Source organism: Serinus canaria, chromosome 6, assembly GCF_022539315.1.
Source record: "Serinus canaria isolate serCan28SL12 chromosome 6, serCan2020, whole genome shotgun sequence".
Classification (NCBI taxonomy): domain Eukaryota; kingdom Metazoa; phylum Chordata; class Aves; order Passeriformes; family Fringillidae; genus Serinus; species Serinus canaria.
This window is the reverse complement of record NC_066320.1, coordinates 972,657-998,303: the sequence shown is the minus strand read 5'-3', so window position 1 is coordinate 998,303 and position 25,647 is coordinate 972,657. Positions and strand designations below refer to the sequence as shown.

Genomic DNA, 25,647 nt, shown 5'->3' with positions numbered 1-25,647 from the left:
TTCTGCTGGAAAAGGGTCTTTCAACTGCAGTCAGAAGGGCAGTGCTTACTTTTATTTACTGGCATCTTTGTTTATTATCTTAACCCCAAAACTGATGTGTGGATGTGTAAAATGAATTAATTTCATTCTGAGAGTTATTTCCTAATGTGAGAGAAGAAGAAATCATGAATTATAGCTTGCTGTGCTCTGACCTGCCTTTTTGACTGTAGTTCCATAGCTAAACAAAGAACAGTTTGTCCAAAACACTCTCAACTGTCACTTTAGAGAACTTAAATAAGATTCATCCATCCCTAAATCTATGAAACAAAACAATAAAACAAAGTGCTTTTCACTGCTGCTTGCTTAATGATGACCAAGACAGAAGGATGACACTGCCTGTAAGGTTATGTAATGTACACTGAAACCACTTACAGGGACTCCTTTATCTTGGAAGTGATTGATTTAAGCTTTTGCTGTAATATTTAATTTGTGTCTTTGTAATGTGCATCAGTACTCTGGCCAACTCTGTAACATTTGCAGAACACATGTCTGGAATTTAGGAATTTATTTAGGCAAATACATCTAATGTCTGTGTCCTTCTTAGGGTGAGTACTTCACAGAGTAAGATCCAGGTTAAGCAGAATAAATGGATTCTAATTGTTCTAGTTTGCATGATCTGCAAATGATTTTGTTCTTCAACAAGTTCATTCTTACCACAATGATCCTGCTATTGCCTTTTTCTTTTTTTTCTTTCTTTTTTTTTTCCTTTGAAATTTTTTATTCCTGCCAGGAACTATGATAGATTTGTACTGATTATTGTCCTAGATTGATTTTTTTTCTGGAAAAACCCAGGAAAGTTGGCATTCCCATTCCTCTTAACATTGTCTTGGACTGATGGCTAACTTTTCCATTACTCAGCAAGTCAGACTGACATAAATAGATGGACCCATCTGTTGTTTGAAGGGGGAAAAATGTTTAAAAGATGAAGAGATGGCCTTGTAAACCCAGAAGCAGGGAGACTGAAAGGTGAAATGATTCAGCTGTTGGTAAATGGACGCTGCCTGTCCAGTTTGCCCCACCTGCCTTGTCAGTGTGGGGCTGTTAGCTGGGTAATGGCAGATGTTTGTGTGATACTGCATTTCCTCACCACAGTAAGTTACAGTGACAACTGGTGTCAGTGCATACTGAGTTTGTGTTGTGAAGTCCTGACTTGCACTGGGAGTCTTGTCTCAGGAAACCCAGATTATTTTCTCTAGTTTGTTGCATTGGCTGTACTGTTATTTACCCCTTCCAGGTGTTCAGTTGTGTTTTCGTGTGTGACCCCTTTGAGTACAACTCCTTTTTTTAGTTTCATTTTCTGTCTCTGGCTTTGTTATTGGCCAGAAGTTGGCAATGGCCACATAACATCACCATTCTGTGCCTCAGTTTTCTCATGGGGAAATCAGGGGGAGGACTTGCTTTCCTTGAACACTTGGAGAAAAGCTTAGTGAAAGAGCTGACTCTTGCTGTTGTATTTTATAATTCTGCAGTGGTTCCCATTGCACTGAGGATGATAGGTGACATTAGACTGATCCTATTGACATAATAACCGAGGGACACACACTGATGGGTCAGTGTGTGTCCCTCAAGTCACAGAAGAACTCTTGGCTGTACATGTGATTCTTTTGCAGGAAGAGTAAATGAAACAATAAAGTAGTGGACAGTTGGCTGAGTGTCTCTGCATTTTGTAAATCCTGAGTTGTGAACTCTCTGTGCTGGGTTCACTGAGAAATTCAGGGTACTGCTCATTCGGTCTGTAAAAAGGCAAGTGCTTAAAATTGTCTCAATTCAGTACTTACTGGATCAGGAGGACACAGCTGGACAAAAGCTACTGTGGATCTCATGCTACTGAACACCTCTTTACTGTTGTTATGCTCAAGTTGATTATTTGCTTTGCAGAAGCAGGAGCAAGGCAGGTAATAAGATTTTATTCTTTTTGGTGTTTACAGAGGTTTCAATGAGTGGATTTTAACAGCACCATTAAAATTTGATGTGTGTCTCCCTGCCATATTTCTGGTGGTGTGCTGTACTTTTGAGCTTACCCTTTTGATTATAGACTTCATAGCTACAGTGGTCTGCTGTTATATGAGACTAAGCTGCTTGAATTTCAGTTTGCATGGTTGATACAGCTGGGCAGTTACATAGCAAGTGGTACCTTTGTGTTTTGTCATCTCTGAGCAAACTTACGTTGTGTGATTTGTATCCATCTCAAAGAGAGGTTTGTCTTTCAGTAATAACATACACTTACATCTTTAATTTGTTTTCTCCTTGTATGGAATGGCCTAGTCAAAATCAGAAAGTTCATAGAATTGTCTCTGAATCTCAAAGATCCCAGAATTTTTGCTTTTTGCTGTTTAAAGTATTTCTCCTTTAAATTAATGTTACAAAATTGTCTATAACCAATATACTGAAAAAGCCATTGGTATCTTTAAAATGGAATTAGCAGTTGCTAATTTTAGCACCTTTTTATGAGTGTATGTTTTTTGATTAATTAAGTGTTCAATGATCAGAAATCAGCAGCAATACTCATGTTAGAAAACTTCTAAATTAGACACTTGCACAATTTCAACAAACAAGCCACATGACAGAAGGCCATGAGCACAAGTCTAATTACTCCTTCATGAGCAACTTCCAGTGGTTTCCTTTAACAGAGTTGGTTAATGAACCATGAACATTTGGAATGTGATTAATCGAGAAGTGCTACTGTATGAATGAGTCCTGGGAACACTTACTTTGGAAACAATAAAAAAGGAAAAGAAAATGGAAGAGAACAGCCAATTTCAGCTTCAATACGCACAGTACACATGTTTTCCACAATGGCTGCAAAAATAAAGTGCCAAAGTGGACAGATAGAGCTATAACATGAGAGCTTACCAGATTTTCAGAAACAGCAAAAGTAAAAACATCTGGTGTGCTCATGCTTGATTTGGAACAGAGCAATTAAAATTAACAAGAGAAAGAGATGAAAAAAGTCAGTCACAAGTGAACTGTTTAAGATGTGGAGGAGGTTTAAGGCCCAGAGCACCTTCATAGCACCTGTCAGAGAGGACTTTGAAATAGCCCCACAAAGTTTAAATCACTGAGCAGTCGTGTTAATGTGAATACAAAATAATAAAGTTAAATCACAGTGACTTTAAACTAAGACATGCATAAGGGTTTGCAGTAATTGCATATAAGGTGAGCCAGAAATGACTGAAATATTTTCAAGAGTGGTCACTGAATTCAAATTCATCTGTGTTCATTAGGAAAGGAGTTGGTATGAATCTACTGTAAAAGTGCTCCCACTTTTACAGTGGACATCAGAGGTCATCCTCATGAAGCAGAGGCAAGGAAATCACAGCAAAACTGACAGAATGAAAAGCAATAACTCTTCAAACCCCTGTAATCTTGCTTCTGCTAAAGGTGATTACCAGAGTACAGCTAAGCTGTGCCTGTGTGCTAGAGCACTGCTGCTGCTGTCTGTTCCTACGCTGTCACGTGAACCTCTAGTGCTAGGTGATAAACAGCATCCAGGCAGTAGAGATGTTTATCTGGAGAGTTTTAGTGACAGTCTTGTTCACTGGTAAACAAGGATGTGAGGCACAAAACAGGCAAGCTCAACCCACTGCATAGTGCTTTATATGATTAGACAGACTTTTTCATGTGATGTGGCTTCAAATCCTGTTTGCTCTTCTGCCCTCAGAGACTCCTGTACTATCAAAATTGTTCAGACCAGATCTATGAATGCATTTATGGTTGTATCTCAACCTTATCTGCCATCACAGGAAGCTGCTGCTGCTGCTGTTGTTGGTATTATGATTGTCACATTTTGTTCCTGTGTTCAACAGTCTGGCCCACTGAGTTTTGGCAGCCTGATTGCTCCTTCCAATTTTACCCAGTCAAGTTTTCAAGAATGTAAAAGAGCTTGCTAAATACAGTTGAATATATAAATGTTCTTTTCTACCAGTTAACATAAAGCCACTTGTAGTGTAGCCTGTGAAAGCATTTCAGTGTATGGTTATGAATAAATACCTGACTTTGATGTTGAAGTGTAAATATTTCAAAGTAAGCCTAGTTCTTAGGGTACAGTCTTACTCATGTTATTACAACATATTTGATATCAGTAAAGAACTGCTTTTTGAAGATATTGCAAGTTGCAGATGTACTGTTTTCTTGTCTAGTCTTTGCTGTTTTCAGTATTATAATTGTTGTTTTACAATAGACTAAAGATGAACATGTGAGAATCTCAGAGCATTAGCCACTGTGGTAAAGGCTGGTGAGGAGGTTGATACCAGTCCTCCATTGCTGTAATGAGTGTTGTCTTCAGTGCACTTACTTGTTTCTAACAGGGACCTCATCCTAGTGCATTGTGTGTAAGCAGATGGAAAAGGTTTTCAGAGTTCATCATGCAGCCAGGTGGAAATCAGAGACACAGTGTCATGGCAAGATGAATGTGAGAGCTGATCAGGTCTTACCAGAACAGGGCCAGCTCTTGGTTGTATCGACTGCGACTCCACTTTATCATCAGGCTTGATAATACTCTGCAGCAGCATTTGCCTGCCACAATAGCACAGAAGCTTCAGAGAGGACGTGGTCCTGCAGATCAAAGCAGGCTGGTAATTGCACTTGTCTGTTCTGTGTTTACCTGTGTCAGCTCCAAATTACTTCCAGCCTTACGTCTGAATGGTGGATTTTTTTGTGATTGTATCTCTGGCTGAACTTTGCTTTTATTTCCTGGCAGACACATTTCTCTGGCCCTAGAAGTAATATTCCTTGATATCAACTGTTTTCCACCCAAGATGAACTTGTAAGAGTCTGTCTCCATATATTGTGTTTTTCATGTGAAGATATGCCCAGTTAATACCTGCTGGTGAATAGTGTACAGGGAATCATGTGTTAAAATTATTTCTTATTTTTCTTTGAGCAATAAAGATGGAAATATGCTTCCCTGTTTTCCAACTGGCCAGCACACTTTGTCCAATTTCCCTTTCAAAAGAGAAATAGTGTTTTAATCTGATAGAAAATAAATTGCAAAAATACCTACTTTAAAAGGGACAGGCATTTCATAATTTTTTCTGTGATAAGACACTAAGGTTAGGGGGAGACTTTTTCTACCTGGGGCTCTCTAACCTCTTTCTCCTTTATTTCAGGTAAATGGAGAGTATATGTTTGATTTCTTCCTCTTATCTCTTTATGCTGTTGCAGCTTGTGTGCTTTAAATTTCCTGCCACGTGAATATTCTTTATGCTAATTTTTTTTCTTAGCTTCTTTGTAGAGATTGTTTTCCTAGTCCTGTATCCCTCTTTTGATGGATATAAAGTCTGTTATGCATGTTTGAAAGTAACTGTGGGACTTGAATAAAGAGCCCATATAGTGGTCAGAAAGCTCCAGGTAAAAACACCTCCAAATTGTGTTGCTGGTCCTAAATTATCCATCAGGGGTACCTTCTTATGGACAGCTTTTAGCTGGATTGACCTCATGCTGTGTGTTCACTCATGGGCCACAAATCAGGAAAATTGCTGCTTGCTGTAGACATTTTTGATTTTCTGGTGAAGAACATTCTTGCAATATGGAAGAGTCATATTAATTTTTTCCATCTTTATGAAAAGAGGACAACCAGAGGATCAGGCCCAGCCTCGGTTTATGAAAGGCTGGTCCTGCCTGAACAGCCTGAACTCCTCCTATGCCCAGGTGACCCCCCCCTAGTGCACAGGAGAAAGGCTGTGGGTGCTGTCTGCCTGGAATGTAACAACGCCCTTGACACGATTCCCAGGGTGCTTTGGTGGTGGCTGCTCACGCCTTGAGTGGGCACTCTGCTGGGCTGGCACCTGCCTGATGGCCAGGGAGTGCTGTGGGTGCAGCCACATCCCGCTGGGGCAGGCACCAGGGCTGCTCCCAGGGCTCAGTGCCCACTGTCTTCAGTGGGATCTGGGCAGGGCGTCGAGGCCTCCTCACACCGTTGGCAGGGGACAGCAGCCTGGGTCAGGAGGCTCTGCACAGGGATCTGCACAGGCTGGATCCATGGGCCGAGGGTGTGAGGTTCAACCAAGCCAAATGTCAGGTCCTGCCCTTGGGTCACAACAGCTTGCAGCTCCAGGCTGGGCAGAGAGGCTGGAAGGCAGCAGGAAAGGCCCTGGAGGTGCTGGTGACAGAGGCTGAACATGAGTCCAGGTGTGCCCAGAGGTGCAACAAGGCCAAGGGCACCTGGGCTGTCACTGTCCCTGAAGGTGTTTAAAAGACTTGTGTATATATGGCATGGGTCAGTGGTGAGCTTGGGGACATGGGTCAGTGGTGAGCTTGGTAGTGTTGATTGAATGTTTGGACTTGATGATCTTAAAGGTGATTCCCATGCTTAATGTTACAGTGATTCCATATTTCTCCTGTGCCAGGCTCTAGATCTGCTTGATGTTATCTGGGACTGCCAGCTGCAGTCTGAGCACACTGATGTCCTCTCTCTTGCACTGCATGGCTTGGAGGATTCCTGGTATTGCACAGAGACCCTGAGAAGGATCTGTTTGCAATTCTGTTTGGCAGGAGGCAGAGCAGGGTGATTTAAATTGGGCTTTAACTCTTTAGATGGCAGTTTATTAGTGTTTGAAGCTGTAGTTCTGACTGGGGTGTAATAATGTGACACAAACCTATTCACCAAGCTCTTCCCTCTAAAATTTGCAATGCAAATCTATTTTTGGGTACTGAGTACTGTCTTTGCTCAGTGTGTGCTCTGTGTCTGGTGACAAGCTCATTGAGGAAAATGAGAAATGGCTGTAAACAAAGGAGGACTCTGAAGTTCATCTCCCTCCTCTCACTAGGGGTAGCTGTTCTTCGGTATTCCATTATCCAGAGCTACCTTAACTCCGGGAGAATGTGGCAGAGAATCATTAGCTGGCATGGCACAGATAACAGGCACCACTATTTCTAGGGCTATGTCATGCGAGATAGATATTAGTGAGAGACTCAGTAATGGATGACAAGGTGTAGTTCTCAAAAGCGTTTGACTTGTCCATGTTGTATTTAAGGGATAAAGAATGAAAGAGTCTATAGAATCTATAGACTTGAGCGGAATCTGCAAATGTTTATAGATTTTGTATTGTTAAACTAAAGTGGGGCTTAGGTATTCTTTAGCACAGTGTTTTGTTGTCTGCAGATAGGAAATGTATTTTACAAAACACACTGATCTTGATTTGTAATTGAATCAAGCTGTCTTCATTGAGCCTTAGGTGAATGAGACTCTTGCTAGCAAAATAAAGTAAGAAAAGTTTGAATATTGTTCTGGTGTGTATCCAGAAACACAAGAGCTTTTTTGAGTGTTAGAAATGTGAACAGTCTCAAAACTTGTGGAGGTGAATTCTTCCTGAGGTCACAGATGGTACTTAGCATCCTTTGTAGGAACCATCAGCTTTTAGAGTTTCACTCTGAGTCTTCTGTGCTGGCTCCTGTCCCTTTACAGTACCTGGTGCTAAGGAGGGGAGTTAAATTAGAAGCATTTTTCTGTTTGGCAATGTTTCTTCTTAATTTAAATACAAATTCCAGAAGTGGTGCCAGTGTTGTTTGTGCTCTAAATAGGTGCATGTTGTGCACTCATATAATTCAGGGTATTTTTTTGCTTATTAATTATTACATTGAATCAGAAATTGGTCTCATTTAAGCATGGAATAAAAATTGGATCATGGAGTCTTACCTGTTTCAGCAGTGTGTGTGTCACTATGCAGCAAGGAGCATGACCCATGTTTTGTGGAAGCTGTGTTGCAGGGGTGGCAGTCACAGGACACTAATTGCTAATAATAGAGGACTAACTGTTGCTAACTATTGAGGATGCTCACTGCTTCTGTAACAGCTGAAACAGATTTTTAACAAAAATTTTGTTTCTTGAACTTCAGTTTTTCTTCCAAAAGATTGGAGAAAGACTTCTTGGTAAAGCCCTGCTTTGCAAGTCCACATTGCTCTCTAAGAAGTCAACAAGTAAACCCATTGACAATTACAGATACTGTCTTCAGAGCTCCTTTCTGAGATGCCATTCTGTCATCTGGCTCATTCCTGCTCAACTCTCCCTCTTCATTAGTCAACTTATTCCCAAGGTGGGAAGCTGTTAATTTTCTGCCACAGCCTCAGTCAGTTGGTGTCCTCATTGTATGGCAGTGCCTCTTCATAGTAGGCTTGAAATGGACAAGGCACTTGCTTCTCTGTGAAGATGTGGTTTTTAATTCTCATTAGCCCTTTATAAGTTCAGAAATGGCAGTGTTGTGTGAAACAACCTTCAGAATTTAAAGGTAGCAAGAACTGACATTTCCTGTTGTTCTCTGCCCCATGTTGAATGTTCACTGATGCTGGAATTGAGTTCCTTGATTTTTGTTTTATCACTAATTTCCATCGTATATAATTTAGAGCCCCTGAGTATGCTTCTCTTTGATATTTCAATTATATATGAAATGAAAGCAAAGTGTTGTTCATGCTGCTTAAAAGCTTGTCCTTATTTTCTTTTTTTTAGCTTTGTCAGCAAAGTTGTGTACAGTGTAATGAGGTTTACCAGCTGTTTCAACTGGCATTGAATGCATTGAACCTTTCAGTTTTGTTGTCTTGGTTTTATTTAGGGTCAGGTAACAGATAAAATTTGAGTGTATTTATCTTTCAAAATGATGTTGGATGGCATTAGGTTGGATCATTTTTTAGTGGATGAAATTTGTTAAAAGCATAGTACTTACTTGTATACTGCACATTTCCCAACCTTGTGATTGCTGCCAGACTACTTTTAAAACTGTTCAGAATGCAAAATTAAAAGTGCAACATTTTCAGTAAATGCCATACTTAATATATAGGGTGATAAGTATTTAAAGGTATTTTATATAACATGGGATCTTTATCTTTTTATTGCATGAGGACTGAGGGGATGTTATAGTGTATTTCCTTCAGCCTTTTTGATCTCCCCCATGTGCACAATTTCTGATGGCTCTCGGGTAGTGTTGGCTGCTTGCTGCAGAAACAGCCACAAAGTGAACAGAGCTAGAAGCATCTTTTTTGAGCTTCTGCAGAGTATGTATGCACTCATGTGTTCTAAAGAAAACCTGCATCTAAAGTTTTCATAGGCACAGCAGTAACCTTCTTCCCTCTCCAAATTTCTTGAAACATGGATCACAATACCCAGAAGCTCCCAGTGCACATTGCCCATGCATTGTCAGGGACTTCTCAGAGCATTTCTGTTGTGCTGTTTGGTGGATTTAATTGACATGTTTTAAGAGTTGGTTTGTCCTAGTCCCTGTACCTCTATCTACCAGTATTGCTTAAAATTTGACTAATTTAAGAGATAGTGCTTTTTTTTTTTTTTTTTTTAACATTCTTGTAAGTGCCATGGGATTACCATGATGGTTTAATGCAAGCACATTCTGTTGGACATCTGTCAGCTTTTGGCTTTGGACTTGGCCAGTATGGGCTACCTGCAGTCATCCTATTGGACTGCATAATTTGCACCACAAAGTTCCTTTCTCCTTTTTCTCAGGGTGGTGTAAGTCAGACCTAGCTCCAGAGCCCTGCAGCCCTGTCTGCTGTTCTCTTCTGATCATTTGGGGCACAAGTAGTTGTGCTGAGAGATTAGATGGGATTCCCCTGAAGCCAGAGAACCTTGTAGTTGGCACCTGCTAACACAATGTCTTTAGGCAAGGAGAAGTACGGGGCAGGCATCATGGCAAATCCAGTTATTGGCATCTTCTGGCTTCAGTGGTGTGGTTCTCTCTGGCTTTGTTCCACTGTTGGAGGTCCATTGGATCTCAGGTGTGTCTGAGCCTGGATTAGCACAAAGACCATCTGGAGGCACTGTGGCTCTTCTCAGCCAAGGTGCCATGCTCAGCGTGGCTGAGTGATGCTCCAGGATGCATGAGCCTTCAGCTTGGTGGCTGTTGGGCCTGAGCGCTTGGTCTGGTCTCCTCAGCTCAGTATCTATGTGCCTGCAGTGCTCTTATGTGTAACTGCCCACCTGAGGTTTCCTGAGGGTAGCAAAAATGTGTATTATATTTCATTTGCTCTTGTTATGGATGAGTGTAGAAGTGTATCAGTAACCTTAAAATAATCATGAGCTGGAGTTTGATAGTCTTAAGCAAGCAAAACTAAGCCCTGGTTCTGCAAACTCATTTCATTTCCAAGTATCCTTCTCCCTCATGCTGTCTGAGTAGGAAACAACTCTTCCATAATTCATAATTTAATTTCTTTTTTGTAATTACACAAGAAACCTTGCCTGAAATACTGGCTTTGCCTTTTCTGCTTAGCTTTCCCATTCTCACTCTTTCATTATTTTGAATTCGGTCTTATTAACATTCCTTGCAGATGCTGTGTCACATCAGCTTTATGTTCTAAGTAATATGGTTTACTACAGCATGCATTTTCACTTAGGCTGTAAGCACAATCTGATATAAAGCCTTTTCATGTACAATGGCTCTAGAGTTTTCTTGAATCCCATTTATGTGGTTTTATTCAATGATTATTTTTACTTGTTTTTAATCTCTAATATTGTCATGTGATTGACGAGGTATTTGGCCTACTTTGGAAGACAAACTCAAATTAAAAATGAACATGTAGTACCCTTGAATATCCCCAAAGAACAGGTGTTTAAATGTATACTTCCAATGTGAATATTTTAGTAAGTTAATGAAGGATTCCAGCCTTTGTTTTTAGGCACTGCTTGTTGTGGCAGTCTGGAAGCATGGCTCCCTGAAGTTTATTACATACAGCAAGTGTATTTGAAAGTGAATTTATTTACATAAAAAGATGATGCCAAGTTGAAGTTACAGTTTCAGCACTGGACCTTTTAATGTGGTTTATACTTTTATCAGTGGTTGATATTTGAATTGATTCCACTCTTTTCTCCCCCACAAAGAGACATACAATTCTCCTTGTAATTTTAGAATACAGAGCTCAGGATATCTTTTGGTGGAACAGGAGTGGAGGGGTGGGGTTACAGAAGAGGGCTTCCATTCTGCTATACTGTTTCTAGAATAATAGCAAGTATTTTATTCATGGAAGTCTGAAGTAAAATAAATATATCTAGTAAGTATCACATTATCTTCATTCTCAGAATCATGCTCTCAGTTTTACTAAATGATTAAGTCCCTTTTCATGGAACTTACTAACAGCATTTATATATCAAATTAATATAAAATTGGCTTTTCTTTGATTTGGAATGTTTAAACGTGGCTCTCAAATATGGTAAATTGAGAGGTTTGTACATTTGCTGTTTTGAGCCTCTCATCAGATCAGCCTGCAGTTTTGGCAGCTTTTTCAGTCCAAAGTGGGTTTACAATATAGGCTAAATGCAGTCTGACATATTCATCTCTATTTATTTTTGCATATCTCTGTGTGAGGATTGTGATGTGTGTGAGGAAGGTGTCTGTGTGTGATGAAATGCCCAGATGCATGCACAGCAATAGCAGCAGCTCTTGGAGCAGCAGGAGCAGGGTAGGTGAGGAGGCTTCTTCCAGCTCTGGAGAGCTGCAGGGTCACTGAGCACTGCAGTCCCGAGCTTCCCGGGCTGCTGGCAGCGTGTCCCACGGCTCCTCAGAGCACTGAGCGTGGCCAGGGGAGCTGAGCTGCTGGCAGGGGCTGTCCTGCAGCAGCCGAGCCTCTTACACCGTATCTGCTATCTGGGACTGCAGCTCTGCATGGCCCCGGGACTGCAGTAAATGCTGCGGGCCCTGGGAAGGACCAGGGGGCGGCTGGCTCTTGCCAGGGTGGCACTTCATCAGTGATTAATGGGAAACTCTGAAACTGCTTTTGCCAGGGTGGCACTTCATCAGTGTGCATGGGAAACTCTGAAACTGCTTTTGCCAGGGTGGCACTTCATCAGTGTGCATGGGAAACTCTGAAACTAATCTGCCAGCTAAGAAATGAAGGTGGTAACTGGCTGCCCCTGCTAGAGCAAACAGGAGCAGAGAGTAAAGGAGGCAGAGAGTAAAGGAGGCTTCCTTAGCAGTGAACTGTTGCTGAAGTAGCAGTGTGGGTGGCTTTGGCCCTGGCTGCCCTTTGCTCCTGCTGTTCAGCGCCCATGGAGAGGTGAGAGCTCCTGCGGTGCTGGCGGCTGCTCTGCCCTGACCCCTGCTGAGGAGCAGAGGGAGTGCCCAGGGCAGGCACTCGTTGGCTTTCCTAAGGAAACCTTTCACATCTTACCCACTGGGATGTGGAATGTGCCCACTTCTAGGGTATGCAAACAACAGATCTTTTTAAGGCCTTGATTACAGGTCCACACAGCCTGAATATTTCTTTAGTACGAGTAGATCTTACATGCATTTATATAGAAATGCAAACTATTAATGTTTGAATTTTCATTTACCACTAGGGAACCGTATTTATGAAGATCCTACTTAACCTTTTGCTTTTAATCTTCTGGCTGTATTTTTAACATTTCTTAAACTTCACATGAAATTCAGTAGCACACATTTACAGCAAGAGCAGGTTACTTATTAGATTTCACCTAAGTATTTAATTTATTTCATTGGAAGTTGAAGGATTTAGTATAAATCTTAAAGGAGAAAGGTCTTTGAGCTCTATAATATTTTTGCTTCACCCAACATGATTCCTAATGACATTCCTTCTGATTCTGTTGTAGTTATGTCCAGGAGTCTGTGTTTCTCCTTTCCTTTTTTCGCTATATTCTTTCATGGAGCTGATGGCAATTATATGAAAATTTAGGTTCATTTATAATAAATTAATTCCTTGGCTAATTGGAGATGTGAATAGTTTAAAAAATTAAACGTGAAACTTTGCATTTTCAATTTAGACAAAAGTTCTCTACAACATTTAAGGTAAAAGTCCTCAGAAAATGAACTTCCAGCGTGAAGTATGATTGCTGTGTTGGAATGTCAGAAATACTGCCTGCTGAGGTTGAATGTTTCCACAGGTATATTTGGGTTTTTTTCTGTGTAAAAATAAATAGGGAAAAATCCCAGGGAATTTCTGCATAGGACAGCAGAGGCATATGCCCTGAATAGCAGACTCCTCATCTCATGCACTATTCTGCAGATCCCAGCCCTGCAGGAGACTGTAATTTTCAGTTGTCTTCCCTGCATGCCATCACATACAGCCTCCCTTGTTCCATTTGGTAGCTGCTACTTTTAACAAATTGGTGCTTTTTTCTCTCTTGTAGCACAGGAACCCAGGATCTTCAAGCTTGTGCTGTAAGTCTAATCACACAGCCCGAGTAATGCACTGATTTCTCACTCTGCCAATCCATCTGTGGAGTAAATGGCTCTGCAAGGGCCCCTTTCTGGCAGCCCTCAGTGTAAAAGCATCATTCAGGCACTCTTCTCTTTTGTGTGCCTTCCCCCACAGTGCTAACAACAGAAACTTTCTGAACTAGAGTAGATCTCTAGCTAGCAATAGTGAATTTCTAAATAGCAGTTGAGTGTTTGCAACATTTAGTTATGAGTTTCTAGGAGTACCACCTTGGAGCAGTTTCATGGTGTTGGTGTGTTTTGTTTGGGAGTGACTGAATTCACCCAGTGAGGTGGTGGCATCAGCTACCATTTGCTGTGAACATTTGCTTTGCCCTGAACCTCCTGTGTTCCTCCCATTTACCTTCCAGTCCTCTGCACAGACTGGAAGAGTATCAAAGGAATTCACACAGTCTGGACTCACTACACACACAGAAGGCTGAAGAGTGTTCTGTGGAAATATTTGTAAATTTGAGAACTTAACTTAGACCTTTCCCTAAGAGCTGGACTATTGATTGCACTTGAGCTAGAGGTGACTACTGGGGATATTTCTCCTCAGAGACACCTTCGGCTCGCAGGCAGTTACTATTAAGCACTCAAGATAGGCCCATGCAAAGCAGAACTCAGTTTACCTCTAGTGGAAAAAGTCCAGGCGATAGTGAAGAGAAAGAGAGTGTGTTCTGCCGGAGAGTTAAATCTAGAGTTTATTCCAAGGTATTACAGTTCTCGAATCTCAGTACTGCTCCGAACAGACCCCGACCGCATGGCTCCAATGCCTTTTAAGCTCACAGGAAGGTGGGAGGGAGGACAGGTGAGCCACCAACCAGGTGGGAGGGGGAGGGTCTCAGGGAACAATGACACCTGGACAGGCCAATGACCGCAGGCCTGAAGGGCATCTTTTGAACTTCTGCCAATCACACGATACCCTTGCTGGAATGTGGAACTTGACACAGTAATCAGGAATAGGGCAGGGGACAGGCAAGGAGGAAGTAGTCACAGCTGAGGGGCAGGATTTAGTTTTACACCACAACACTGGACTCTCATTCACTGCACATGTTGAAGTGCCTCTCAGCCTCCTAGATTCACATATTGCATCATAGCGTGGTGTTAAATTAAATTAATTACTCTGGATTACAAAGGGATTAACTAATACAATTAATACATAATTAAATGGAATTACAGTTTTTGGTCTGTTTGGGGTTTCAGCATTTAACTTTTATTTAGAAGTACAGTTTTGAGCAGAGCTACATGCATAGCATGTGTGTTATTTGAAATTACCAAGCTCTGCCTGGTTCAGAGCTGAAGTCTTGGATAAGTAGCTGTTTTCTAAGGTTTCTGTCTCTAGGCCAAATTCTGTCCTGGGTCCACTCATGTTTATCTCAAGCTGCTTCCTTGTGGGGAGCTACACAGAAATGTTCAAGTTATGTGGGATTGAAAATCAGGAGCTCAATCTTCATTGCCCATCCAGTGTGATACAAGAGTGTGCTTGGTTTTGTGTTAAAAGGAACATCACAGCATGTCTGTTCTATGACTGATCATGAACGCTATCATAGAAGTTTTCCCAGAGTAATGAGTGTGTCAACACAGCAAACTTAATTTTCCTGTTCTACCTTCTTTATCTCTCCACAATACAGCAGAAATAAAAGGAGAAAGAAAGCATGAGGGTACTGGATGGCATGGAGAGGCTGTGAGGACTTGGAAGGCTTTTTTATAGAAATACAATTCTTCAGTCACCCTGTATATTTTTTAAATGTATATTGTATGTATGTGTATTTATAGTGCTGTTTGATTTGAGTGCTGTTACACTCCTCTTAAGTGTACAGGAATCTATTTGTGTGGCACGTTGTGCATTAAAATACCACCTCAAAAGCCACAGTAAGCTTGTGTTTGCTTCCTTGAAAAATGCAGGATGTGCCTTTGCTGTGCCACTTTGGAACCTGCACTAACTCAGTCTGTCCCCAGGTAAGGTAGAATGTGAGTGGCTTGCTGCAGGACATTTTTCCCTATTTATGGCTGCTGTTTAGGAGTGTAACTTTCAGTTTTGAAGTACAGCTAAGAGTTTTAAACAATCTGAATGAGAAGGACTGTCTCAGCAACTGTACTATATTTTATTTTGAATTTTCTTCTCCCTCCATCCCCTTCCTCTTTCTCATAACAGCATATAATCTCCAAGCAATTTATATGATAGTTCATCATAGGAAAATCTTGTGCTGCTGCTGTAGAATGAGATTTTCTCCAACTAATTTTCTATTTTCCTGCTGTAAAACTGCCAGAAAACTTTGGTGAAAGGTAGATGGATAATCAATTAAAAGCTAGTATGGACTAGAAACTTAGAAAATTGCTTCTTAGTAAAAGGCAGATTAACCTCAAGTATACTTCTTGCTGTCAGTTCAATAGTATTGCTCTATCTCTACTTACGTTTGCCTTTCCTTCCTGCATCATCTGTGAATGACAGTAACATCTGATTAAAAGAAATTGAATGTTGTTTTTACTCCCTGCTGATTCCTCCGATAGTTGAAATGCAAACCAAAATAAAGTACAACTGGCCTTTAAGGTTTCTCTATCAAGTTTTAAGACTGCCATATTTCAAATATGTGGTGCCCGTGGTGTTTGGTTTTTGCATTAGAAGTAGTAAGTGATGGTTGTTAGTAAGTGATGGTTGTACTTGCTCCGCAACACACTGGGTATGCCATGACCTTCCTGGGACACTTCTCCCCAAAGAAGTACTAGAAAAGTATGGGGGTTTTTTTAGGATCACCTTGGAGTCATGCTGGACTTTTCTAATACTCCCAATGTGAAAAAGTAGGAGAAAAAATGATATAAGGAGATACTTGTCTTACCTATCAGAATGAAACAATAAGGATTTAGAATAGTGGAGGTTCCTCGTCTTCTCTCATGACTGGATCACACTCAACTTTCAAGAGAATTTATTATCCCAGGGATAAAGATCCCAGTTCTGTCCTTTGAGACAACCTGGCCATCCTCCACACCTTCAGCTGGCTGGCACCAGTGTTTTGGAGAGTAGATTAAAATGTGCAATATTGTGATGTAGGGACGTGGGTTTGAGGCAGCCCCATGACACAGCCCGTGGAGGGGCCTCAGCAAACAGCCATGAGTTTATTCTGGCTGCCCTTGGCATTGGGATCTCCCTGCTCAGAGAGCTGATGGGCTGGGAGCTCTCCCTGCCCATCTCTCCAGCCACTGCTCTATCTGTATCCAGCTTGAGCAGGGTTCCTGAGGTCTCTGCTGCCTTCCTTCCAGAATGAGCCAGACCAGCCAGGCTGGATTTGTTCAGGCCAGATTTCTCTTGTTCAGCTACAGACCAGCTGTACCTCGACAATGCAATGTGCATATTCCAGCAACATCATTCTTTCTGAGATTTTAGGGTTATTGGGATCTGCACATTTCAGTGTTTCAGTGCTTTTCCTAATAATTAAAGGGTTATGAATTCTAAATTCTGGGGTTTTTAGACTGTTTGATGTATGCTTGTCTAGAATGAAATTTAAAATTTGTTTTGCAGTATTACAAACTGTATGTAACTGAATACCAAAAAAGGGTTATGCTGAGAGGCTTTAAATTCTAGGCTGTTCCTGCATATTGATTGGAAAAGGGTAATTGACACAGGAAGGAGAGCCCTTAGTACTCCAGTTGTAGCAGTGGAGGTTGAGGTAATTAATTTCTTATCAGGCACTTCACATCTCACAGCATTAGATCCATAGGGAGTATTCCATGAGGGCTTGAAGAGGAGGAAAATGACAATCTCATATCGAAGCTGTTGAGGAAAAAAACCTTCTCTATAATGAGAAACAGTTCCACATGAAAGAGTCCCTATTTGCTCACTTGCATATGATTTTCCATACCCCTTTTTAAAAAAATAGGCTTACCTGTTTATCACAGAAATAGGTTTTCTTGAGCCAGGTGTCTTTAAAAAAATCACACTGGGGTGGGTGTTGAGTAGGGAATCTCTGTCACTGACTGGAGGTAGTGATTTTCAGCTGAAAGTATTTGTGGGTTTTTCATTTGTGTTTCCCTTATTAACAAAGAAAGGTAATAAATATACTTCTAAATTAATTTCCCTTTCCAGCCTTTTGCTGTACAGTAAAAATAGGCTTTGAAATGCTGCAGGAAGAGGCCTGGGAGCTTTTACCTTTTCACAGGAAAAATGTCAGAAATGTCAGGTGCTGGCTTAACTGCCTTGTCAGAGGATTCCTTGAATAACTTCTGAAATGTTCATGTGAGAGATTTCTCAGGCAGTGAATGCTGTGCACATATTTGTTCAGGCATCTGAATAGTTCCATGTTTCAGTGAGGTTGCTTGTGCTCAAGGAGTTATTCCTATCCACTTCCAGGATGGGGAACCAGGAGGTCTTTAAAACATTTGGTTTGAAGGCATGACATCCATGAGAAGAAGAACTGGAAACAACCAGTTTATTTCTGAGTTCCAGCCTGACACAGGCTTCTCCACTGAGTCCTGCAGGTTTGGAGAAGGTCATTCTTTTGTTCTAGTGTACTTAACCAGACATGGCACCTCCAACAAGCAATCTTGGTTTTTACTTGGACATTGCACTTTGAGGAACAAGCTGAAAATTTGAAGGATAAAATAATGAAATTAATTCTGCCTTTAAGGGACAAATCCCTGGACCTAGTGGTATCCAGAATGGTACAGAGGAATGCAAGGAGGTTCTGCCCCACAATTGGCATTTCTCAAATAGCCAAACATTCATCTTGGAATTTTTTCTCTCTGTGTGACCTTCACGGTAACAAATCCATTGTCCCCTCCTAGCAAAGAGTGTAGGAAGTGGTATTAGTTTCATTTAGTTACTGGTGGCTGAAGCATGCTGTTAGCTAGTTCTGGCAGCTGTGAACCAGCTGGGATAAATGAGGGCTGCAACAGCATGGAACTGGATCTTCCTTTAGAAAGGCTTATGGGCTTCTTTGGGGCTTTTCTGAGACAGATGCTAGTAGATGTCTTTACTTGGTTGAGTTCCACAACAGGATTTGAAAGATCAGGGTTTCTATAAGCTTTGTATGAAAAAAAAAAAAAATCCTGTCATTGTACAAAAAATAGAGGTGTGGAAATGCCCCAAGTAATGACAGGATTGTTTCATCATGCAAAATAAATTGTAAAATTGCTTTTTATACAATTTTCTTATAATCTTATGGTTTTGATTAGAATTCACAGTGATTTTATAAATCAAAAGAAGAATCATTTAAAAATTCCATATGCAAAAAAAAAAAAAATCATGATATGTTACCTGCTCAGTTGTAACAAGAGACATAAAGTGCTTGGTGTCTCTATGGAGGCTGTGACTTTGCTGTAATGTCCTACCTAAGTTGTGAGAGAGTTTGTTTTTTATTTTAATTAAGGTGCAAGGTACAGGACCCTCTAATTGCTGAGTGTAGGATTATTTGCAGTCAACACAGAGGCTCAAACAGTCAATCATTTAATTAGAGCTCTGACATTTCTTAAGTTATTGTAGTATTGATTGGTGTTTACCTTTTAGCTTGGCTTCTTTTTTAATATTTCTCTAGAGAACTGATTTTGATAAATGTGCTAGTCTTTTTTTAACTAAAACTGTTCTTGGATACATAGAACTATATCAAAATCTATTTATCACAAAGTCATGGTACAGCTGCTGGAGACTATTGTCAGAGGGCAGGTTTAGCCCAGATATGTGGAAGAAATTATTCCCTGTGAGGGAGATGAGACCCTGGCCCAGGGTGCACAGAGGAGCTGTGGCTGCCCCAGGATCCCTGGAGGTGTCCAGGGCCAGGGTGGGTGGGGCTTGGAGCAACCTGGGCTAGTGGGAGGTGGCCCTGCCCAGGGCGGGGGCTTGGAATGAGATGGGCTTTAAAATCCCTTCCAACCCAAACCGTTCTCTCATTGTGGGATGTACAAAGAAAATCATGCCAGTAGATTGGATTTTTTTTTCTATTTTTTCCTCCCAGGATTGTTCAGTGACTATTTGGGAACAAACACATCCCATGAAACAAAACATACGCTTAACTCCTGGCCACAGACCTTTAAATATGGGAGTATTGGCCTAAGTACTAGAAGAGATTAGATGATCACTTAAGTGGTTCTGCCCATATCTTTGTTATACTCCTGATCTGTGCAACTATCAGGTAAATATTGGTGGGCCTTCAGAAATATCAGTAAAGTGAAAATAAAACCCTTCTCAGAGTATCTGTATCGTCCTTTAAGATCAACTCAAGAAAGTCTGGAGCTTATGGAATCCCTGCAGTCCTTGTTGCTGCTGGCAGCTGTTGGCAAGGACCCATGGAGGCTCAGCTCAGACTGGTTCCTGAGTCCTGCAAGGCTGTGCAGATGTCGTGGGCTGCACCTGTGTACCTTGGGGTGCAGAGGGGTGTGCAGTGCCTGGCAGTGTCACAGTCCCCTGCTGCTGTCAGTGAACTCCATCGAAGCCAGTGGTGATAGGCCCGAGTGTTTCAGCTGCCCGTACGTGTGTCCTGGTGCAAATGGAAATCCTGCAGGAAAGATTTTCTGCACATGTGGTTTTTGAGACATTCAACTAATGTTGCTTGCCAGGGTGTGAAATAGATGGGCCTGTATTATTTGCAGTACCCAGTATTTATCTTCAGGCTATCCGGTGTTAATTAAAAATACTTATTTTCACTCAGTGAAATATTAATAACACTGTGACTTAGTGCTTGTAAAATGTTTCAAATGTTAAAAATGCATTGAAATAGGAACTGGATATTGCTTTTAGGATCTTCACAAGGGAGCCATATAGCTTGTAGTTATTACATGTATTTTACAGGAAAAAACAGTAGGTGAGTGAAGGATAACTGAAGGGCTCAAATGATTTTTAAAATCCAGACCCAAAATAATGTCCATAATTTTCCTAGCCCTTTTCCTAATTCTGTCACTCTGTACAAGACGGAGCTGTTTCAGGATAGGTGGGTGTGTTTGAAGTACAGCAGTGACCAGAAGGATTTAATTGCCAAGCAGATGCAGAGTATTTCAAGTCCAGACATGTGGGTTCCATCCCTGGGGAGTGAGACAGCTGCACTCTGCTGAGTGTGGAGGTGCTCAGGTCACCTTTGGTTTCACTGTGCCAGCATTTCAGTGGACACTTGTCAGACATTAATGTGCTATTTTTGGTTATGCAAGAGTATAATCATCTCATGTAGCTCTGGGGCTGTTAGTGTCACATTCAGGTGGAGTCTGAGGCTGCAGGGGAGGACACACCCACAGGGGGACTTCAGCTCCCAAGGGGCCAGGGGAGAAGGCAGCTTGAGGCCACTGCTGTTTGAGAGTGTTCCCACAGGAGACTCCATAGCCAGCTGTTCCCCTGGCTGGAAAAGCCTGCACATGGTTTAGCAGTCTTTGTAAGTAGGATTTATCCAAACATGTCGCAACCGGACACGAAAGAAACAGACGCACACCTTTGCTCCGAGGTGAAGAGCAAAAAAGAGAAAGTTTATTTTCTGACCCCAATATTTATAGTTTTCCAAAAGTGACAGTGGATTGGAGGGTGACAGTGCCACCTCTCCAATGACACTGGACAAACTAACAGTCTATCAAGTTTCTCCTCCTCCATAAAGGAATGCAAAACAATATGTTATCTACAGAAAGTGTGTGAGAAAGTTCTCCACAAGGAGGTAAACATCAGAAGGCTTAGAAAATATTAGAAAATCAAAGCGACACAAACAGTAGCGTGGGATTTTTGATGTTTAAGTTTCTTTAGGGGAGAATGAGAGTCTGCAGTTATGAGTGTACCTGCAGTCTGGACTTGTCCATATTCTACAGCCTGAAGCTGCATTTACAGTGCATTTGTAGTGTATTTTATTTCTTAAGGAAAACACGAGGTGAAGAATAACTTCATTTTTAGTTAGATTTGCTTTCTGGACATTGACTATTATGTTAAGAATTTGAAAATAAAGTCTTTTTGTCTTGTTCACTGTTCAATATTTTATGCCACTTGCTGCCTGAGGTTATTTCAGAATTGCTGCTTCAAAGATTAAGGTTAGCTGAAAGCCAGTTGTATCATTAGTGGCCACCTTTGAAGTTACGGATTACCAGGGAATTTGAAAAATATCCCAGTATTTTACAATGATTTTGTCTTTATAGAAAAATAGGCTCTAAGTATAAAACTTTCAAAGGATATGCCAGTGCATTTTGTAGTCTGAAAATGCATAGGCATAAGCTGAGTTGTATCCACTGAGTTTTCCTGGTCCTGTTTACCTGGCAGTTCAGAAGGGATCATTTTGTTGTCAGGGTTGACAAGAGCTTGCAAAGCATAATAGAGGAGTCATTATTTACTTTGGTTCCTGTGCAAGCCTTGGTACAAAAAATGATGGCATTGCTGTGGAACAAAAGTGAGTATCCACATCCAGGGATTCCTTGAAGGTTTTAAGGTGAAGTTCAGACCTTTCTCCAAGACCTGGTTTTGATCATCCATTCCCTGCAAAGACTATAGCCGGTTTCAGAGACAGAAGTCATAGGAGATTTTCTAAATCTCCCTGAAAATACAAGTTCAGTTTTTAAAGTAGTTTTTCATTTCAGTTGATGCAGAATGTGCTAATAATTTCAAGGCATTTATGACATTGCACATTCCATTTTAATGTAAGAGTTCTTTTCTTGCCCCCTCTAGTCTTAGTTTTAATATTAAGCGTATTGTTCTGTTCACAGGTTTCTTTAGTAAGGAAATAACTGATTGAAGTATGATCCATAGCTAATAAGCTTATGCTCCTGGGTGCCTACCATGATATTACTACTTCCCTATTAATTTTAATGTTATTTATAAAATAACACAGTTGTGTCCATAATAAAGACTTCCTGGTGTTTGGTAAATGCTGTTGTCATTGTTCATAGCTATTGCTTAGCATTTATGAGAGCCTGGTTCTTTGTGCTGTAAAATGTCATGTGTGCTGGCTTTGTGTAAAGCACCACTATTTGTGGTTCCTTCCTTTAGGCCAGGGCAGTCCAAGGCAGTCAGCAATGATAGCTTGCTTTAGGCAAACAAAGTTCATCATGCATTTTGTATTTTCATGTTGTTTTTGTACTAACAGGAAAAAAAAAATCCAGACCAGCTAGTAGGCACAGAAGTGTTATGGTAATATTGTAGGGGAAAGAGGCTGAATGGTCCAGTGAAGGGTGAAGTACACTTTTCAAATAGGTAACCATGATAGAAGCACTTGGCTCATAGGTGGAAATAAAAAAATTTAAATTGTTTACAAAGTAAAACCGATTCTCTTCAGACCTCTCAAATATCTCAAGAGCTCAATCTTCTAGATGCTGAGGGTGAATGTGCTGTGGAATGAAGAGGTTGCCCTTTCATGGACAGTGTTTGCATTGCAATACCTTGGACATTTTGAAACTCACCCATTCTGTTTTACAGAAGGAAAATGAACGCTACAGACAAAAGCATAACCACCCCACATTGTGGGCACCTCAATTTATACATTGTTTCTAGAGAGAGAGAGCATTGTTTTTCACCTGAATAGGGTATTAATGGATTGCCATAAATATTACTGTGGTCGTTGTTGTTATTACTATTATTAATCACCACCATCACCATCATCATCATCATCACCATCATCACTATCATCATAATTCTATTCATGTTGTTGATTACACTGGGAGTATTACAGCAATTCAGAAGTTAAGAAGTGTTTATTTTGTTCCTGTATACTGCTTCTGAAGCATATGTTTTGATTCAGCAAATTATGCTTAACATCACAAATTGGCATTCTGTGAACATTGTGGTACTGGCTCTTGAAATGTATGAAAAATTTGAAAAACCCTTCAGCATGCATGATTTACCAAATGCTCTGATGCACTGGGGACACAAAGGATGGGCTTGCTGAGGGATGCCAGAGAGGCACTGATTGTTTTCTGTCCTGTTGATTGCAGACTGACAAGGCAGAGAGAAGCGATGCCCTGAATGTTGCCATAGACAGTATGTGCAAGAAGACCAGAGACCTCCGCAGACAGGTGAGACCTGGGCAAATGAAAGGTAGGAAAGGTCTTGAGGGATTCTTTTCCAATTTGCTGTTTTCAGTTTATGTGTTTTGAAAATAATATTTTCTTTTCCGTAATAAAAATATATTGAAGACAATTGCACATTCCACAGAATATTTATATACCAGTTTTCAAAACTCAGGGAGAAAACATTGCCAAATGATTCTGGCTGAATATATCTGTATGTATGCATATCTAAATATATTTGCTGTAGATATATATCAGCAATGTACTCTAGCCATCAAGATTTGTTTAATTTTCAATAAGCTTGAATTACTAGTGGTTGTTGGAAGAGACACCTTGAAGGAACTACTGAGTCACTATGTGTGGGTCTTTGCAGCTGTGAGAGCTCTTACCACACAGGAGGGTCCTTGGAATGCCCAGTCCACAGTCTGCCTCCCCATTTTACATCCCAGTGTCCTAAAACTCCTAATGTGAGACGTGGACCAGAATCCACAGCTTCAGTGAAGTGCCGGAGGTTAGCAGTAGATATTAGCTGTGTTTATAGCCTTTCTCTGTCATAAATATCTTTGAGAAATACTACAGAATATGCTGGATGTTTGTAATGTGCCCTTTTGGAAAGAAAACCCCTAGAAAGTCAGTAGTTCTTTCAGCCAGGCTGCCCCAACCAAGTGCATGAAAGTTTACAGTCACAAAGACTGTAAACTGTTGCCTTGTTCACAGGGGTCCCAGGATGCGGGAAGAGACGAGAAAGTTGACTCCATGTATCAGAAGCTTGATTTATTATTATATGATAGATAATATATTAAAACTATACTAAAAGAATAAAAGAAAGGATTTCACTACAAGGCTAAGCTAAGAATAGAAAGGAATGAATAAACAAAGGTCTTCTCTCAGACCCAGACTGGCCGGACAGGTGATCTGTGATTGGCTCTTAATTGGAAACAGCCTGATGAGGCCAATCACAGATTCCCCCTGTTGCATTCCACAGCAGCAGATAAGAATTGTTTACAGTTTGTTCCTGAGGCCTCTCCGTTTCTTCAGGAGGGGAGAAATCCTAAGGAAAGGATTTTTCATAAAACATGTCGGTGACAGTAAACTTTCATCCTGTCTCCAGCTTGGACTGTTGATCCACTCCCTGATGGAAGACTATCCCTCCCAGATTTGTGTTCAGTCTTGCAAGCCAGCCTGTGCTTCAAGACGAGGAATAAATTCCTTCCTTCTCCCATAATCAGCCAGGGGAGGCCTTGAAAAATGAGAAGAATATAATGTAAATACAGTGTTTACAACCAAGTAGCTCTCCAGTTTCTGCTTGCATTCTGTCCAAGATGTGTTCAGTGCAGAGACCTGCATCACCAGCTCAGTGTGGCTAGGAACCCTTCCATTTGTTTCCTTCCATGAGTTAATTAAACTCCAGCTTAAAACACTTTATTGAGTCTGTTACAGTGGTTAAAAGCTGTTAACTGATTCAATTTGTGTCTTTCTGTAAACCTTTGGAAAATGTTCAGGCTGAATGTAATCATGCCCAATTTATAGTCAATCTAGAACCAGTAATTTCCTCTTACCAGAACAGCTCTGTGCTGCTTGACATTTTTTCCACTGGAAAGCATTTACGAGAAATATTTTATATCTTTCCTCCAATTCTATGTTCATACATACGAATTGCATAAGAATTGTTTTAGGAAGAGTGTTTACTGCATGCCTAATTCCTGTTCTGGGAGACATGAAATTGTGAATTTTGTGCTTGCAGATATTGTAGTAGAGTCTTACTTGCTTTCACTTACAAACATTCGTTACTCTGTCTACAATTTACAAGCAATTTTACAAGAAACATGAGAAGTGTTTGCTCTGCTCTTCCAGCTTTCCTCCAACTGTATTTTGGAATGGTGCTGTGTACCTTTGCTGGCAGTGTGTCAGGGGCTCTCAGTGCATTTAGGGCTGTGCTCTGAAGTGCACTCTGCTTTCAGTCCTCACTGCGACTGCCTCTGCATCATTTGGGTTAAAGATGAAACCTTTTAAAGCTCTATTTTTAAAAGCTCTCCAGTAGTGCCCCATAAACCAAACCATCAGAGAGGTGCAGTCCCAGCCAGCAGCCTGGCTGTGGGTTATGCCATGGGCCCCTCTGGAACACCTTTTGCACTCTCGGAGTCTCTGTGGCTGAGCTGACCCCAAGATGTTGGAAAGTCTGTTTTCCCAGCCCTGCCATCGAAGAAGGAGTCAGGATTCCTTGGCTCTGCTTTTCAAGGTTGTTTTTTCACTGTTACCTGTAACATTCTTTCCCTGACCTGCTGTGGTCTGTCTGGCAGGTTGATTTGTGGTACAGTGACCGCCCCAGAGGCAGCTTTATACTAAAAACTACATGTACATTATTTACAGTAATTTTCCAATACCTATCACTTATATTAGTGATAAACCAATCCAAAAGTGCCACCATCACACAGAAGATGGAGGCTAAGAAGAAGAAAGGAGAAGGACAAGGCACGCTCAGATCCCTCCATCTTGGCTTCTTAAC

General features: G+C 41.0%; 1 protein-coding gene across 1 annotated transcript in view; it reads left to right on the top strand.

The window, feature by feature from the left end:
* The window catches only part of CTNNA3 (catenin alpha 3), a 422,479-nt gene that overhangs the window by 222,090 nt on the left and 174,742 nt on the right, over positions 1–25,647 (top strand). Inside the window, exon 8 of the mRNA XM_018920823.3 lies at positions 23,067–23,147. Coding sequence (XP_018776368.3) covers positions 23,067–23,147 — 81 coding nt within the window. The remainder of the gene's footprint in view (positions 1–23,066; positions 23,148–25,647) is intronic.